This window comes from Trematomus bernacchii, unplaced genomic scaffold, assembly GCF_902827165.1.
Source record: "Trematomus bernacchii unplaced genomic scaffold, fTreBer1.1, whole genome shotgun sequence".
In the NCBI taxonomy this organism is placed as follows: domain Eukaryota; kingdom Metazoa; phylum Chordata; class Actinopteri; order Perciformes; family Nototheniidae; genus Trematomus; species Trematomus bernacchii.
The window spans coordinates 28798386-28817894 of NW_022987739.1; the positions used below are offsets into that span (position 1 = coordinate 28798386).

The 19509-nt window shown below is 39.7% G+C and overlaps 1 protein-coding gene across 14 annotated transcripts in view; it reads right to left on the minus strand.

Moving 5' to 3' along the window:
- The window catches only part of neb (nebulin), a 94198-nt gene that overhangs the window by 11092 nt on the left and 63597 nt on the right, over positions 1 to 19509 (minus strand). For 10 of the 14 annotated variants that reach the window (XM_034147091.1, XM_034147101.1, XM_034147100.1 and 7 more), the window contains 13 exons: positions 19168 to 19278; positions 18423 to 18533; positions 18013 to 18114; positions 16775 to 16879; positions 15836 to 15925; positions 14598 to 14711; positions 13888 to 13992; positions 10813 to 10917; positions 9507 to 9617; positions 7956 to 8066; positions 7036 to 7149; positions 6080 to 6184; positions 5237 to 5341 (listed from right to left, as the gene is read on the minus strand). In XM_034147091.1, coding sequence (XP_034002982.1) covers positions 5237 to 5341; positions 6080 to 6184; positions 7036 to 7149; positions 7956 to 8066; positions 9507 to 9617; positions 10813 to 10917; positions 13888 to 13992; positions 14598 to 14711; positions 15836 to 15925; positions 16775 to 16879; positions 18013 to 18114; positions 18423 to 18533; positions 19168 to 19278 — 1389 coding nt within the window. Of the gene's footprint in view, positions 1 to 42; positions 136 to 1621; positions 1715 to 2102; positions 2196 to 3015; positions 3109 to 4295; positions 4401 to 5236; positions 5342 to 6079; positions 6185 to 7035; positions 7150 to 7955; positions 8067 to 9506; positions 9618 to 10812; positions 10918 to 11646; positions 11752 to 13887; positions 13993 to 14597; positions 14712 to 15835; positions 15926 to 16774; positions 16880 to 18012; positions 18115 to 18422; positions 18534 to 19167; positions 19279 to 19509 lie in introns of all 14 variants that reach the window. The other 4 variants (XM_034147103.1, XM_034147093.1, XM_034147095.1 and 1 more) reach the window with 4 other exon arrangements.

Genomic DNA, 19509 nt, shown 5'->3' on the forward strand with positions numbered 1-19509 from the left:
AGTGAGGAAGAGGGGGGAGAGCAGGGTCACTCTGAGGAGTACCGTGCTAATGTTGTGCTGATTGCGTTTAACTCTCGCCATCTCGGGGGTCTCTGATACTGACGTGCCTTGTTCCACTCCTGTTTTGTACTGAATCTTTGAAAGGAGACACAGAGAGAGTCACACATGGTGGCAACACACGCAAAGGGAGATTAGGTTTTACTTTAAGGGGGTAAGAAAGGCCTTAAGAAAGTAGTTACAATCCAAAAGGTCCAGGGAAATGCAGATGTATTTAGGAAGATATGAAGAAGTGGGCTTTTATTTGTTTGTTGTGGAAAAATGAATTCAAGATAAAGTTGGTAAACATGAGGGATTTGTGAAACTTAGGCCCCGGCTCCACGGGAACGCATACGGCAAAACGCATCGGAGTAACACAAACGCAAACGCAAAAAAGCTTCCGCCCACACGCAATATACACCGGATTGTGTCAAGCTCCACGAGACGGCTCCGTTTACATCCAACCGCTGGAAAAGCTGCAGTACATATGCCGAGCCTGTACGTGGAGCTGTAACTTCCTCCACAAAAGCAGCAACTTCCTCCACAAAAGCAGCGAAGAAGAATGGTTGTCATGGCTGCACTTCTGTTTATTCTCCGCGGTGGGGGCGGAGGGATCCGGGCAGAGTTTTTCGCCGGTCAGCGTGTGTTAAAGTTTAAATCTTCCGGACAAAATTATAAAAGTGCCGGTCAAAGGTCTTCTTTGTTATTTATTGAGCTTTAAAACAAATGAATAACGACGATATAATGATATATAATCATCAAATACACGGAGCCTGTCTCTTTTTCCTCTCTTCTGACAGCGTCAGTGTGTCTCATGCAGCAGCTGATCCTGTAATGAGTGACCCGACAGTAAAAATAAACATATTTATAACTAGTTTAGGTAGTTTGAGAGGTAATTAAAATAGCTAAGGGTGATGATCTGACTTGAAGTGTGTGTTGTGCTCCCGCTGCATCACAGCGGCAGGAGCTGCGTGTCTCCGTCCTGTCAGATTAGACTTCACTCGCGTTTATGTCCATATCGAGATAAAGATAAATAATCTGAATTCAGTGTGCAGTGTACTTTTGCGGGGGTGAGCAGCAGAGGTGGGGAGAGGCGGGGAGAGGTGGGGAGAGGCGGGGCTATTGCGTCGTCATTATCAGAAACGGATGACCGTATAGGCGACTCCACGGCCCCGTTGGACCCCCCAGAGCGCTCCGTTCCCAGATCTATCCACCTTTGGACCCGTTGTCGTTTGCGGGGTCTGTTTCTACGTTTCCGTTACGGCGTCGTCGAGCTTAGAGGGCTATACGCATGAGAAATATGCGGATTCAACCCGTTTTCGTTCCCGTGGAGCCTAGGCCTTAGTTAGGATGGAGGAGGGGCAACCAGGACAAAATAATGAGGAGGGTACAGTTTTCTAGCCTTTTAGACGACAAGGAGATGATATTAAGGGGATAAGATAAGGGTCACTGAAGTTACACAGACACAGAGTAAGACAGAGACGAACAAACACAACACTTCTGGCATCTTAAGAGAGCGTAGGGAGAGTTTGAGGGAGATAGAGGGTGAGGAAGAGGGGGGAAGCAGGGTCACTCTGAGGAGTACCGTGCTAATGTTGTGCTGATTGCGTTTAACTCTCTCCATCTCGGGGGTCTCTGATACTGACGTGCCTTGTTCCACTCCTGTTTTGTATTGAATCTTTAAAATGAGACACAGAGAGAGTCACACATGGTGGCAAGTACAGTAACACACTCTAAGGGAGGTTAGGTTTTACTTTAAGGGGGAGGAAATGCCACAAAATCAGGAATTAAAATACAAAAATCCAGGGAAATTAAGATTTGTTTAGGAAGAAAAGGGGAAGCGGGCATTGTGTTTTTGTGGAAATATGAATTCAAGATACATAAAGTCAGTAAGTGGAGGGGTTTATGGAATCTAGTTAGGATGGAGGAGGGGAGACTAGGATTAAAAACCGTGTACGGGAACGTTTTCTAGACCTTTAGCCGGTTCTATGAGAGGTCAGAGGGGGTTTTGGGGAATGATTTTAAGGGGATAAGATAAGGGTCGTTGAAGTCCTTCTCCTATATACCAAGCTGATATTCTTCTGGGTTTCTCGGACCCTCTTCACCTCGGGCAGATCAGGAATGGACGTGCCTTGACCCAAAGTGTCCTTGTACTGAATCTGCCCATTGCAAAAGTGACACAGAGTAAGACAGAGACAAACACAAGCACAGTACGGTAGACAGAACACACTCTGACGAAAATATAGTATGTTTTAGTGGTAGTTGGATTGGTTGGTAATAAGGAGGATTGTGATATATATACCTTCTGATTTCAAAATGGATGGTACTTCATTTAGTTGCAATGAATTATTGTGAGTAAGTAAATCCTACAGAGCCCTCAAAGTCCCGATAAAATGTGTTTATGTGAATAACCATAAATATAGTTCTATAGAAATAGGGTCCTAGCACAAACAATGAACGACCCCAAAAGCAAACCAATGGACACAAAGTACTGTACTTGGACAGGTGTGTAAAGAAATACGTTTCTTCATCAATGTATTTTTCACAAAATGAATAACTCGCAATAAACCTGCAGTTTTTCATCCATTTCAACCCAAATCGTCATCACTTTTTGGGTGAAATGTGTCATATTTAGCATATTAATGATCACTTTATGGCAAAAATACGTGTTTCTTGAGGTCCACAGTGACGTAGTAATGATATTAACTAGATCATCCTTGAAGTTTGTTTACGTAAAAATACAATTCAAATATAATATTTATAGTGCCTTCGTCTACAGTTGCCACCAGTGCAGAGGCAAAACGAAATACTTGTGAACTTTGGGGGCTCGTTAAAATCCCGTAATTAGTAAGAAAATGTAATTAACAGTAATTGGCTAATTGAAGAGATTACATGTCGGGATATGTTATATTCCTGGTTATTCCTTAAGGAGGGAGTATGGAGGGAGGCTGGATGAAGTAGGGTCACTCTGAGGACTACCGTGCTAATGTTGCGCTGGTTGCGTTTAACCCTCTCCATCTCGGGGGTCTCGGATAAGGATGTTCCTCCTCCCAAATCCTCTTTGTACTGAATCTTTACACAGATGAGGAATGAAAGTAGCAACCAGAAGTTAGCCTGATTTCAACTCTTGGTTAATGAGGAAAAGTGGGTTTAAATTCAAAGCTAAACCTGATTTATCGACACACACACACACACACCAACAAAACAAACATATACATCAACATTTAAAGGACACGGTATTTCACAACACACAAGCTCTGCTCTAAGAAATGTCACACTATAATAAGTTAGTTGCATGAATTAAAATGCAGAGTTTTCCACAAGGTTACAAAAAATCAGTTTGGTCCAAAGATATTTGGGCTGCATATTGTTAAAAAAATATTAAGGGAAAAAATCAAGAAAAATGTTTTTTTAAAAGTGTTATTAGAAAACATTAACCCTTAGATGCATAAGTGGGTCTTTTTGGACCCGGTGAGGTGGTTCTCTTGAAGTATCTTTGTAATTACATTTTTTTATCATTTCGTATTCCAGCTATTCCTCAAAAAACACGTTTTGGATATCATGCCATTTACATTTTAAATATTTTAAGAAATTGTAGTTTTTGTATTACTACCCCAAGCTTCCATAAGTGGGTCAAACATGACCCGCATGCATTTCCTATGGGATCCTATGGGAACCTTTGATTCTTATCACCTGTTGCTGTCAGGAATACATTCACTGTAGACCACACAGACTACATCTCAAGTGACACCTCTCAGGAAGATTATTTTACACAGCAAGCTCTGATACCTGTCAGTATAATAATAATAATACATTATATTTGTATAGGGCTTTTCAAGGACTCAAAATCGCTTTACAATATAAGGGAAGGTTAGGGTGGGGGGTATAGGACTATCCAACTTGATCAACCGGCATGGATTGATGGGGGGTGGGCAAGAGGGGAAGAGATGAGTTTTGGAAAGGGACTGGAATACTGTGAGGGTCTCAGAATAGCAGAGATCTTTGCATCAATATGTTCAAAACGTTTTTTTCAAAATGTAAAAGAAATGTCTAAAATTATAAATAGTGAAAAATTAAATATAAAATATTTCTAGTGTGAACCAAAATATAATACTAAATATTATACAAGTGATTTTTCTTAACCAAAATGACATAAAAACACATATTATTCTAATACGGGTCCTTTTTGACCCACTTATGGAAGAGTGTAGTCACTCGTGCATCTAAGGGTTAAGAGAGAAATATGATGGAGTAGATACCAAGCTGTAATTCTTTGTATTCTCTTTAGCACGGAGCATTTCAGGAGTGTCCTTTATAGTAGACACTTTGCCCATTATGTTTTTATGGTCAATCTGGTACTGATGCTACAGAGAGAAAAACAAAAGTGCAGTTAACATGTTTTACAATCGGTCAAAATAAAAAAGAAGAAACAGAAAACCAGAAGAGAAACAATCTACCTTAGTTTCTACACTGAGTACTAGACAGCTTGAAGTACAAACACTGACTTTACAACTTTACAGAACACAATACAAACGTATAAAGTATTGAAGATAATACTTTAAAGCAGACATGTAGACACAGAGCCACAAGACACTGGTGTGGGGGAAACTTCTGTAGCAATGGAGAGTCAGGACTCAGAGAGGCACGAGGAGAGCTGGAGCTTTGACGGCAAACACTGACGGTTTATTTGGAGTTACGGCCGGAGAATTCACAAGACATGTGGTGTGTCACGAGTTGACACAGCGGTTACCAAACCAATTCTGAAGAACTCTTCTGCAGCTCGAGGTTTTAACTAGTTCGGAGTGTAATAATCAACATTCCTTATCAGCGAGACCCCGGACCCTGAATCTAACTAGAGCTCTCGTCCATCGGAAAGGATGTGCGCCAGGGAACCTTCGTCCCTGAACAGTAAACTACCTCATGGCGGCTTGTGCTCGGTCATAGACTGGTAACAACAATGCTCCCAAGCTGCTACTCCTTAAGAGAGATAGCAGCAATACCCAAGGCCGTAGACCTATGCCATGGGGAAGGAGACAGTGAAGAGAGAAAATGATGAACTGGGTCAAAGGTTGAATACCTAAGCAAATAATTCCCTAACAACTGGAAGAACCTCTGACTTCGTCATACTTCATCAGATACTCGCTGCTGCCTCAGTAGAAACAGGCTTATTAATTCATACTTATATATATTTTCTACTCACAGTGCTGAAGTTCTTCTGGTTCTCACGGACTCTCTGCATCTCTGGAGTGTCGAACACCGGCACATATTGAGACATGGTCTTCGAAGCCTCCTCTTTGTACTTTTTCTGTTGGGAAAAAGCCAAATTGAATTGTTTACTTAATCAAGCAAATGGATTTTTAGAAAGAAAGGGAAGGTGAGATATTGGGTTAGGATTGTTCAAAACCTCTTGGTCAAGGCTGGGGTTTAGAAGAAGCTAATTGAAAGGAAAGTGGTACATCTCCTGAGAATAAAGACAGATGAATCATATTTATTAAAAACGTGTTAATTAAGGGGAGAACTTATTTGAATAGCTTAGTTAGAATTGGGTCTAAGAGACATATTAATGGTTTAGAAGAATACATGGTTGGAGATAGCTGTTGAAGGTCTATGGGAGAAAAGCAGACTTAATAACTATCTGGTGTTATATCAGATTTTAAATTCTGGTGGTGGAAGATAACTCTGTACTGAAGAGCATGAGGTGGTTCATTGGAACGCCATTTCCTTAAAAGTGGTCTTGACTTTTGAAAACACACATTCCTGTTGTCACCTTTTGCCTGAAACGATGCATTTTTAGTGCCATTCTCTATAAGCACCCCTACCAAAAATGCCATGTCTTTTCTAAATATCTAGCAAAAAGAATAATATATATACAGTATACATTATTAACCTGCATGTGACACCAGAGAGGAAGCTAGTTGGCCGTCTATTAAAACTGACTTCTTATTTCAGTTTGTGTTGTCAGATGTGAAAATGTTTGTGCACAAGCAATGAAAAGGGGAGTTTTTTTATGATATGCCCACTTTAAATTGGGGATTCAATGTACCTGGCTGATGATGTTCTTCATCTGCTGAGCATGGATGATCTCCGGGGTGTCGATGACACTCGTGAAGCTCGCTCTGTCCATCTCAGCGGTGTGCTTGTACTTAGTCTGATGGACAGAAAAAAACATCGGTCAACACCAGAGATGTTAAAGTACACATCCTTTACTCAAGTAGAAGTACAGATACTCGTGTTTTAAAATACTCTGGTAAAAGTAGAAGTACTGACTAAACTTCTTTACTCATGTAAAAGTAAAGAAGTTTGGGCTTTGAAATGTACTTCAGTAAAAAGTATCCATAACTAGCAGCTGTTTTAAAGAGTACCTGACCTCCCTTTATATTAATAGAACAATAATGTCATTGTTAGCTAATGAATGTTTCCATGCTGAACAACGGCAACATGACAACGTTTTCATTGGTCCCTCTTCTTTAGAGAAGACCAGGAAATGATGGATACACGGATCGTGTTCAAATCAATAGGCACGCAATGACTCTAAATAATAATGATCACGCCACCAAACACACATTCAAACTAAAGGAACCAGCCTGTTTGGAAAATGTGAGAAGTAGAAAGTACAGGTATTTGTGTTCAACATGTAAGAAGTAGAAAGTACAGGTATTTGGGTTCAACATGTAAGAAGTAGAAAGTACAGGTATTTGTGTTCAACATGTAAGAAGTAGAAAGTACAGGTATTTGTGTTCAAAATGTAAGAAGTAGAAAGTGCAGGTATTTGTGTTCAAAATGTAAGAAGTAGAAAGTACAGGTATTTGAGTTCAAAATGTAAGAAGTCAAAGTAAAAAGTGGTCAGAAAAATAAGTAGTGGAGTAAAGTACTGATACCAGAAACATGTACTTAAGTACAGTAACGAAGTATTTGTACTCCACTACTTCCCACCTCTGGTCAACACAGACATACAAACACCAGATGAAACGTTTCCCAAACACTCAGTCTGATTCCCACCTGACTGAGGATGTCAGTAGCGTTCCTCGCCCTCATGAAGTCAGGAGTGTCTGTCGCCAAAGCCATCATCCCCCTGCCCTTAATATCAGTTTCCAGCGACTTCTTGTACTCTCTCTGTAAATATAACAGGCAACAAAGTGTTACATAAAAGCTCTGTGTTTGCAAAAAGCAGATATGAAAGTGTTACTCATACACACTCAGTGGGGCTGCAAAACCAAAAGTCTAGGGGAATGGTGAATAAAGAAGAGTTAGAGGAAATTAGGATGTTTAAAAAGGTCAATTGGACAGCAGGGTGTCAAGTCCCACTCAAAACTGGAAAGAAAAGGAGTTAAGGACAGTGTGTTAAAGCAGGATTAGGCATTTTAAATAAACTCATGTTTTCTCTTTATTTAATGTCATTGTTCTGTGGTTTATCCACCGTGCACTCTAAAAAACAACCAGAAAAGCACAGAGAGCATATCTCAACAAAAATGCAATCTTGATCAATAATTTATTACTATATTTTACAATAGATTAAGCATCTTTCTATCTCCCTCTGTATTGCAGGTGCTTCTCTATCTACGTACATGTGCTGTGAATTGAGAAAAAGTACTTTCATAAAAAACTAACTATGCTTTGAATCGATTTAAAGTTGACTTTTGAAATATTTACGCACAAAAGAAAACACATGAGTATAAGAGAACATCGTGGGAACATCAAACAGGGCGAAGGTGAAGGTCAAGAAGAGAACATTTTACGGAAATAAAAGAAAAGGAGATTGCTGGGAAAGTTAGTGAAGTCATGAAGCGAAGGGGTCAAACCCAGCAGTCGCCCTTTTTAGTGTGAGGGTGAAGCTTAGTTAAGGGGAAAGGGTTCAGCAGATGGATTGTGGGAAGGCACTCGTTGAGAGACTGTCTCCATCTCCTCTCAGTCGGTCGTACCTCACTTAGGATATGAGTGGCATTCCTTGCTCTCAAAAGCTCCGGAGTTTCCTCCAGTAAAGTTAGCCCTTTACCCTTCACTCCCTCTTCTAGATCCCTCCTGTACTCTTTCTACAGGACGGAAGAAGAACAGAGACAATGCGAGAAGGGCAAACAGGCAGGCCAGGCCGAAGCATACAGACAGACAGAACAGAGCTCAAAGTCACCAAACTTCCCGATAAAAACAAAGCTTAAAGGTGGGGTAGGTAAGTTTGAGAAACCGGCTCGAGATCGCTAGAATTTGAAAATACACAACCGGAGAAAATCTGCCACTTCCTTACAGAGCCCCTCCTCCAACACACACGAACGCGCACATGACCAATGAGGGCACGAGATAAGTTTGTGCACAGATGGAAGGCTGACAGGCAGGTAGGCCATCCAGTTACTTTAGCCGGGCCGGCTAAAATGATTGGTCGTACTTTTTACAGTACTACAGCTTCCACAGATGATATTTTTTCATGTATTTTTTGTCAAAGCACTTCAGATATTCATTGCTATCGGGATGTTAAGAGCATTCCATGGAATATAACAAAAAGTGTATCTCGAGCCGGTTTCTCAAACTTACCTACCCCACCTTTAAGCTGCAAGAGATTAGGTCTAATTTATCATTCTTAAACACTGAATATTGTAAAAATGAGTTTTCACAATGAGAGAGAGAGTGGAGATATTGGTGACTTTGGCAAGAAACCTGATAAAAGAAAATGTGAACCACATTTTGTCGTACAGACGATGAAACAAAAACAACAACAGCATTTCACTTTCATTGAATGATGTGATTGCATGCATAACATTAAGCTGTTAGTCGTCTTCTGATTGGGAAATTAGGATAACAAGATGCAAATGGACACACATTTAACACCAACAATACTTAACTACTCTATGGATAGAGATAAAATAAATTGATTAATTAAACGGACCCTATTATGCACATGTCTCCATGCTTTAATGTTCAAAAAGCTCTTTATTTTTCTCATACTGCCTGTGCTGCAGCACCTCTTTTCACCCTCTGTCTGAAACCAGAGCCCAGTCTGCTCTGATTGGTTAGCTGGCCGGCTCTGTTGTGATTGGTCAACTACTTGTCCCGCCCCTTAGCCTATCACGTACAATGTGTTGGAGAGCTAGCCAATAGAAGCGCAAGTGGAATGTCACTATCTTACGAAACTAAAAAACAGAATTTTCCTGAATACAAGTTGATCTTAATTTTAAAATTATTTTAGCCTTTGAAGACCATTTACATGCACTAAAATCTATACAACACACTACAGGAAAGGGAAAATCGTAAAAAAAAAAGAAGCCTAATAGGGCCTCTTTAAAGCTGTGCAGTGAATCATGCAAACAAACTAAAACCTAACAGCGGGGATGAACCTACAAGAAGTCAAGAAAAAAGGAATCACTCGTAGGATTAAATAGTCAAAAGTGTTGGAAATGAAGAGGGGCCGTGGTTGTGATACAGTCTTAGTATGATTATAAAGAATGGGTGAGCTTGTCAGGAACAAGTCGTCCTTTAGTTACCTCGCTCATTATTTGGGTGGCGTGCCTGACATGTGTCATGGCAGGAGTCACCTCGAGCGATGAGAGGTTTCTGCCCCTCATGTTCTCCTCATAGTCCTTCTTATAGTCTTTCTATTGGCAGCAAAGACAAGACAAGGGACAGACAGAGCTTACAACATGCAGCAGTGCAGGTTCACAATGCAGAAGTTACCTCTCTCTGGTCAGCAACGCCGTCCATATGATGATACCAAATCCCGTATTTGAAGTCTTTACTACTTGTGCTTGTGTACGAGTGCATTTGTAGCAGATCTAAATCCATAGGTGGGCGCTTAACTTCCTGGTTTAATGATCTTGCTGATTTATTATAAGCATATCTGCCCATCTATAGGTATCTAAGTTTGTCTGGAATTCATTGATCTGAACATAGTTGCACACATATATTTGCATTTCATATATTTAGCATCCCACCAGGGCTGCAGACTAAGAAATTCAACCGCTATTCTCTAATATGTTGACCCAGTTTCGAGCCACAATAGTGATTTAGTCATAACAACACAAACATTCGGGCTACCTGGACCTGAAGGGGATTTTTTAAATAATTTGTAATGTGTTCTGTTCCAATTTACAAGCAAAGAACATGTCTCAATCATTGAAAAATGTACGTTTAACGTCACCTCCAACTGTTTATTTTACACCTAGATTATCTTTCAATAAACGCAATGTACATGTTCTCTTAATATATATCCATGGCCTACAAATGAACAATAATAACGCCTATTTCTGAGTGCCAAAATCCTGGCAGGGCCCCCACGTGACGCCGGGTCTGAGTGTAGGAGTCGTTTAATGTCAGGAAAGCAGACAAACCTATACTTTACCTTTGCCACTGCTGCATCCTGGGAGTAACTATAAGCACTCTCAACTTATATACACAGTATTAGAAGACAACAATACACAAGCCTGCATTGCATACATTTAAAAACATTTACACTGCCTTCTCCCAGTTTATTTAAGGTATAAGAAATGGCGAGGGACCACATTTATCGTGTCTAAAATCAACATTGTCCCTAATATCCACTGAAACAACATCTTGATTAAATAAACGGGCAACAAAGGCACTGTAAATGTTTTTCCAAACGTCTCGTCCAACTTAAAACATTAGCGGGACATTCAACAAGCTGTAGTGTATCATAATTTAAAGACTCATCACAATACAGGTTAATATATACTGTACAGCAGCAGGCATTCAGGAGTCTCCAGACTGAGAGAGAAGCCTGTAAAATGAAGTGTGTTATATCCATTTGAACCACAGAAGAGACAGATTGTTTACCTGGCTCTGCATGTGCTGAGCTTCCTTATTCGTCACATATGTCGGCGTCTCAAAGTCCAGCATGGCCTTTCCCTTCTCCTTCTCATACTTCTCCTTGTATTTCACCTGGACAGCACATATAACGGAGACACATAGTGTAAGTTAGGGGTTGCATTCATTTCCGTATGCTACAAACACTGCCTTACCTGATTTTCAAATACATTTAAATAGATAAATATATCAAAAATTAATACGAGTTTGATGGTGTGAAGAAATATCGTGATAAGGCATTTTTTCTATGATTTTATAATTGAATCTTATACTGAAAAGGCATTATTTGGGAACTTGTGGCTACCAGGAATGAAGACTAACACATTATGAAGTCTAAAACATGACACCATGAAATGCAAAATGGGCAAACAGTAACAGTAAACATACATTAACTTAATGATACAGCATGCAAACCACTAGTATTGTCCTTTAAAGAATGAAAAAACGTTTAAAAAAATGATAAAATCAGTCTGTAATCAGGACCTTTAGACGTTTAAATGATAAAAGATCTTGTTTGAGTTGCTGGATCTTTTTGTGACCCGTTTGAAATGCCTTTGTTATTTATTCCATGTATGTATAAGGGAACATATGCAATGTAACACTCAAATGTTACCATGTAATGTATCAGTATACATTCAATAATGAACACATTATGTGCAAAAACCCTCTTCTGTGTGTGCAGGAATTGAAGTTATCGTAATTTCTTTGACAGTGAATATTGTAAACAGTTTGAACCCACAGCAGTGTTTTTTATTTTGGGAGGGAGGGGTGTTTGTTGCTCCCCATAAAGTCAGTTTCACTTACGTTGCTCTGGAGCTCAGTGGCCTCCTTGTGATGAAGCGATTCTGGTGTGTCAGCAATCATATGGTAGTGACCCTTACTCTCCTCAAATTTCTTCTTGTAGCAGTACTGAGAGGGGGGGGGGGGGATTCCCAATTAAGTAAAACAACTCAGTACAGGAAGTGGGGAAAAGAGCGTTTTGTCGGCCGTTTACTCCCATCCATTACATAGTTACAATAAAGTATCATATTTAATGACAGAAACAAATAGTAGCATTACAACTTCAAAATAGCGCAATGTCAAAATACATGACATGCTGAGAAAACAATGAGGGAGACTGAGGATGGAAGCTAGGGCTGCACGATGTGAAACTACTTTGAATTATTTTTGCAATATAATTCCCAATATCAAAGAGACTGGTCATTTTTGCGTCATTATTATCTGTAAAAAATCGAATAAATGGTGTGATTTTAACATAATCTGTACGAAACAAAAAAATGTTTAAAAGCCTGTCGAATACACTTTGTGACATATCACAATACTTAATCCGAAATTGTATTTTTACATATTTTTACAATAACTTTACCTCCTGCGATTGGGATTTTCCACTAGGCCATATAGAATTTCTGTTAATTGTGCAGCCCTAAAAGGTAGTTAACAATATTATGAATGGTCGATAATCAATGGAGGAAGAGGGGGGATTGTGTTAAGTGATCATTAATGAGAGTTTGGTACAAACTACAGGAGGAAAAACACGAAATGGGAGGAGTAAAGGAGTTTAGATTAAAAGGAAAGGGATAGTATGGGAGGTTCAAAAGGTAAAAAGGGTGAGAAGGGTCACTACCAGATGAGGTCAGAGGTCAGAGGATGTTTAGGAGATGGAGTTAAGTTCATGAGAGACGGTTAATGTGCTACGTGTGAGGTGATGGAAACACTGAGTTCAGACACGTTTCAGTGCAGAGGAAACCAGAGATGGCAAAAGTACACACATCCTTTACTCAAGTAGAAGTACAGATACTCGTGTTTAAAAATACTCTGGTAAAAGTAGAAGTACTGACTAAATTTCTTTACTCAAGTAAAAGTAAAGAGGCATTGAAATGTACTTAAAGGTGGGGTAGGTAAGTTTGAGAAACCGGCTCGAGATACACTTTTTAACATCCCGATAGCAATGAATATCTTAAGTGTTTTGACAAAAAATCCATAAAAAAATGTCATCTGTGGAAGCCGTAATACTGTAAAAAGCACGACCAATCATTTTAGCTGCCTGTCAGCCTTCCATCTGTGCACAAACTTATCTCGTGCCCTCATTGGTCATGTGCACGTTCGTTGGAGGAGGGGCTCTATAAGGAAGTGGCAGATTTTTTCCGGTTGTGTATTTTCAAATTCTAGCGATCTCGAGCCGGTTTCTCCAAAATTACCTACCCCACTTTTAAGTAAAAAGTACCCATAACTAGCAGCTGTTTTAAAGAGTACCTGACCTCCCTTTATATTAATAGAACAATAATGTCATTGTTAGCTAATGAATGTTTCCATGCTGAACAACGGCAACATGACAACGTTTTCATTGGTCCCTCTTCTTTAGAGAAGACCAGGAAATGATGGATACACGGATCGTGTTCAAATCAATAGGCACGCAATGACTCTAAATAATAATGATCACGCCACCAAACACACATTCAAACTAAAGGAACCAGCCTGTTTGGGAAATGTGAGAAGTAGAAAGTTCAGGTATTTGGGTTCAACATGTAAGAAGTAGAAAGTACAGGTATTTGGGTTCAACATGTAAGAAGTAGAAAGTACAGGTATTTGTGTTCAACATGTAAGAAGTAGAAAGTACAGGTATTTGTGTTCAAAATGTAAGAAGTAGAAAGTACAGGTATTTGTGTTCAACATGTAAGAAGTAGAAAGTACAGGTATTTGTGTTCAAAATGTAAGAAGTAGAAAGTACAGGTATTTGTGTTCAACATGTAAGAAGTAGAAAGTACAGGTATTTGTGTTCAACATGTAAGAAGTAGAAAGTACAGGTATTTGTGTTCAAAATGTAAGAAGTCAAAGTAAAAAGTCATCAGAAAAATAAGTAGTGGAGTAAAGTACTGATACCAGAAAAATATACTTAAGTACAGTAACGAAGTATTTGTACTCCACTACTTCCACCTCTGGAGGACACACTGAACTGAACTACAGATGCTTCCTGGGTTTTGTTTTTTATGGGGGGGGGGGGGGGGGGGGGGGGGCGTGAGAGGGTTAGAGGAGGGTGGGTCTTACGGTGCTGGACAGTTTGCTGGTGCTCAGGTTGTGCTGCATCGACAGAGACTCCGCCATGTCGGTCACAGGCTTGTGGAGCTTCTTCAAGTCTGTCTTGTACTTCACCTGCAGACAGACATTATAATAACAATAACTCAATATGGGGTTTCTTTGTATTTGATATGTAGGGTAATGTCTTCAGATTATGGAAGAAAGTGAGTGAATACTTGCTACGTGATAAAGGCTTTTGTTTTATAAAATGTAGGAATCAAATAAATAAATTACGAGTTTCCAGTTTTCTACTAGTGGTAGTAAAAGTTAATGAAAGATCTAAAGAATTACGGAGAAATAAACTATGGTATTCTCTGAGAAAAAATTCATTTAATTTTTCTGTCTTACATTTTTGCATTTTTTTAGGTAAATTTAAATGTCAGAGATTATCTGAGTTTTTTTTCCTGTTAATTTACAAAAATGCCCTAAATCTGAACAATTCTGAATTAATTATTTTGTAATACTTTACTGGAAAAAAACGTTGATATTGTCTACTATATTAAGGTTATACATTTACAAAATAAATCTCATACATTTAGGAGAAATACACTTGAATATTCTCTTCGATTTCAAATTCAAGTCAACTTTTTTCTACTATTCAATGCTGTGTCTTGGTGTGATTGACACAATAAGGGCCGTGTGTCTTGTAAACAAATGAATCCATAGATTGATGCACTCACCTCACTAGCCAGCACGGTGGCATCCTTCAGCGTCTGGTAAATCTTACTGTTCTGCAGGTCATACTGCGGTTTCCTTCCCTTCATCTCCTTGTCAAACTTCTCCTTGTATTTCACCTATTAGAGGCGGATATATGTTCAAAGTCAGCGTAGGAGGTGACAGATTTCAAAACACAAAACCAGCGGAAGATTGACAGACTCCATCCCACTGAAAACATTTCAAAAGACAACAAAAAGTGTATAAAAAGGGACTCAGCTTCCTTTCTTTTTAAAGGGTTTGCTTTTCAATATTAACACTCGAATTGTATCCCTTGTTATACACGGAAAAAACGACACAGTGTTTCCTATAAACATGTGTTTCTCATGCATGAAGACATTTCCCCTTTTGTATTCAGAAGTCTCTATGAGTGTGTTCACATCCGCAGTTTGGTTTCAGAGAGAAGAGATCCTCTTGTTAAGCATACAACAGAAAGCGATCACATGAGGGGTTCTTCTGAATAAAACCAAACAGGTCGTCTGTGGAGACATCCAGAGACTTTGTTCCTAGCGTCTGAGCTGACGTTGGCTACAGTTCACACTGGAAAGCATCTCAAATGAGTCTCAAAGGACAATTTGTAAACTTCTAGCTTCTAATCGGACCACCTAAGATGCATTTCAGTGTGAACAGAGCCTAATTCAGCTTGTGAGAAACATAAATAAAATGTGTTTCAGAGGACGCCTGAATTGTTCTCCGGATAGACGGTGACACAAATCAGTATCCTTAAAACAATGTCTTAGATAAAACATGTGTAAATCCAGCAGACAAACATAATTAAAGGGGACCTATCATGCTATATTTAAATGCAAAAATAAATAAAGTGCATTTTGCATGATAGGTCCCCTTTAAATTAACACTTTTGTAAACTTGAACCCACGTTTAATACATTTCAAACCGCCCTCTTGGTTCCAGATCAAAACGTAGGATATTGTGCATGGTGACTACTGGATTAACACATATTTCGTGGAATAATTTCGATGCAAATGATCTTAAAATGTGGAACAAAGATACAGTAGGTGTACAGTATTGCTACTAGTGCAACAAATGCAGTGATGACACACTTCACAGCTTATGGGGAAAACAAAAGTGCAGAGGGTGCAGAGAAAGCCAAAAAACAACGAGGTGGATATGAAGTGAACAGAAAGACAAGAGGGGACAGACAGAGAGTAGCAGCCCGTCAGGTTCTGGGCATGAACCTCCTTACATCACTAGTCACGGCACTCATTTTCTTAATGTGGCGCATCTGGGGGGTATCATAGGAAGCTGCTCCATGGGAGGAGAGCTTGGCCTCCACCTACAAAGCGCAGTGAGATGGAGGGATGAGAAACACACAGACCAGGGCGGTATGGAAGAGGAAAGAGATGAGGATGAGGAACAGTGTAGAAGTGAAGAAGGATGGAGGGAGAGGACAGGTTTAAATGGAGGACATGTACAATGAGATGAGCAGTTACACATGTACTTTCATGGAGTCACAACGACACATTAACACATATATAAATACTGCAAGGTGGCAGAGAAAGCGCTGGATGAGCTGATAGTTTCACCGTTAAGTTTGCAAAGCATTACCTCGGCATTACTAGAGTGCAAATATTAGCATATGGAGGCTAACAACACCCAGACGGAAGATCTCTGCTCGGGTTAAAGGGCTTCCTTCTGTGATGCAAATGATGGTATTAAAGCTTTAATAAATCCTAATGTCTGAGTTTAATCCTAATGAAATGTAACTTTCAACAAAGTGGTATCTTGAAAGATGACAGATGTTCTGATGTTATACTGTAATGATGCTATGTTTGAGAAGAACAGGTGGTGTGTGTTCAAGTGTTTTATGACTACAGGAAGAGATGGAGGAAGATAAACAAGTTGCCTGGAGGCTTTTATGGCTTCCTGTGGAGAGGGTCATATAATGAGTGTAAAATGTGCCCAGATTGTGTTTTTGTGTGACCTGTTTTATTGATGCTTTGATGTATCCCTATAAGAGTCTCTCAGGAGGAGAACGTCCTACTTGCAAGTATTAAAACAGCAGCTCTAACAACTCTCTAAGCTGCAAAGACGCGAATATTTTTTATAATTAAATAACCAAGATATATGAAGGGAAATAGTGGGAATGCAGCGTCCCAGGGTTTCATTGGACAGATGGTTGTACCTGGCTGGTCAGCTTGGACACCTCAGTGGCCAGAGCGATGTCTGGGCGGTGCGCCAGAGATCCTCCACGGCTGGCCGCCTCACGGGCCTTATCACGGTAACCAACCTAGTGAAAACAAAAAACAAGAATCAGTGGACAAGTAGAGGAGCTACAGTCGGGGTCTTTACTGTTTCTGGTTGATGCATCTTTGGCTCTGAGCGATCATTCATTCAGTCACTGTTGTTTTTTTAGAGTTATTCAGCAGAATTACAGAAAAACGACTCATACAACGTCCATAAAACTTGGTGAAAGGGTGTAGCATGAGCCAAGGAACACCTTATTTTTCACTTATGAAAAAGACCTGTTGTATTTGCTCTAATGGGGATTTGAGTTGTTGGGGCTTCAACATAAATCTGGCTTCATACAGTAGATGGTGGGCTTATACTTAGGTATTGTGATGTTGATATACAGATATAGACGATTAATGTGAAGAAATATCACAATAGGAATACATATATAATAATATTGTGAAAATGTTCTTCCTTTACTGTTCTCCCTTTGTCTCCTTCCACACACAAATGAGAGTAATTCATTTGTCAAGAGATAAAACACACGTTAAAACCAACAATATATCTTTCTTAAAATATTTTTGTCATAATAATCGTGAAGTGAAAATCTGAGTTTGTAAATATTAAAGTTTAGGGAATATATTAGGATTTAATTCTTCATGGTTAACCGTGGAAGTGAATATCCACCTTGTGCACAATGAGATTTAGCTTATTTCTGCCTTTCTATGTGCAGCTTTAAAGGTCCCCTATTATACTGTTTTTCATCAATATATTATAGGTCTCAGATATATCCAGAGCCTGTCTCTGATTGGCTGAAACACCAAACAGGGGGGGGGGGGGTTACCTTGGTTGGTGATTGGCTAATGGTTACACAAGACAAAACATCGTTATGACATCATAAAGTGGCCAAAATCTGATCAGCTCATTTTCAGACAGGTTTTTATAGAAATGGATCAGGACAAAAAGAGAGAGAATCTTTGTTCCTGAAACTTTCAGAGTCTCTTTACACAGAGGGGACACATGTTGATGTAGAAGAGACATGAAGAAGAGGGGACACATGTTGATGTAGAAGAGACATGAAGAAGAGGGGACACATGTTGATGTAGAAGAGACATGAACAAGTGGACTTTGCATAATAGGTGACCTTTAAGTATTTAACCTACAGTACATGTTCATTAAATTGCTGCTTACTTCACTGATCAGCTTGGCAGCCTGGGTCGCCTTCCTGATGTCGGGACGGTCGGCCACACTCGTGTAGTGCAGGTTGGCTTTGGCCTCCTTCTTGTATTGAATCTGTAGGGTTGGGAAAGGCAGAAAATCAGACACAATACAATTATGCACCATCAAATGTGAAAGGATTTGAAACATGAAGATTCATCCCCCATAAGACTGTTAAACACCCGAACTTTTGAAAGAACATCCATAACATTAATCTGTTTGCAACTTATATATATATCAATATTCCAATTACTTGTATATACACTATTCTGCACTATTTCTATTCTATTTTATTTGTATTTACTTGCACTATTTTATCAGTTTTATTGTCTCGTGCTTTTACATTTTTTTGTCCTATCAGTTTTTTGGATTGGATTACTCACGTTGCTCTGGCTCTTGGCGACTCCCATGGCGTGCTGAACTTCAGGTGGAACGACCATGTTGTTGTAAACAGACTTGCCCTTATCCTTCTCAAACTTTGCTTTGTACAGTTTCTGCAAGGAAGGAAAGGAATGTCAATGTCAAAATACTCCAGGTAGGTAGGTAGGTAGGTAGGTAGGTAGGTAGGTAGGTAGGTAGGTAGGTAGGTAGGTGTGTAGGTAGGTAGGTAGGTAGGTAGGTAGGTAGGTAGGTAGGTAGGTAGGTAGGTAGGTAGGTAGGTAGGTAGGTAGGTAGGTAGGTAGGTGTGTAGGTAGGTAGGTAGGTAGGTAGGTAGGTAGGTAGGTAGGTAGGTAGGAGGTAGATAGGTAGGTAGGTAGGTAGGTAGGTAGGTAGATAGGTAGGTAGGTTGGTGTGTAGGTAGGTAGGTAGGTAGGTAGGAGGTAGGTAGGTAGATAGGTAGGTAGGTAGGTATAGGTAGGTAGGTAGGTAGGTAGGTAGGTAGGTAGGTAGGTAGGTAGGTAGGTAGGTAGGAGGTAGGTAGGTAGATAGGTAGGTAGGTAGGTATAGGTAGGTAGGTGTGTAGGTAGGTAGGTAGGTAGGTAGGTAGGTAGGTAGGTAGGTAGGTAGGTAGGTAGGTAGGTAGGTAGGTAGGTAGATAGGTAGGTAGGTAGGTCGGTAGATTAGCATTAAAAAAAAAAATATCCATGTGGAAAATATAAATAATAAATGAATGTGAGGAAGTTGTACCCCGCTGATAAGCTTGTTGATCTCCTTGCTGTGGACGGTGTCACGGGTCTCAGACAGCGTGGTGAACGAGCCGGACTGCATCTCCTTCCTACTGGCCTCCTTGTATTTGCTCTGAGGATGAAAATGAAGAACTTATAACACATGTATAAATAAGGAGGACATATGAGGCTCATTTTCAGGTTCATATTTGTATTTTGTGTCTCTACTGTGACATGTTTCCATGCTTTAATGTTCAAAAGGGTCTTTCTTTTTCTAATAGTTTCTCAACTTTGGGATTTTAGCCTTTGCAAACCATACACAAAATCCTACACACTACAGTAAAGAGAAAACCAGATAAAGTGT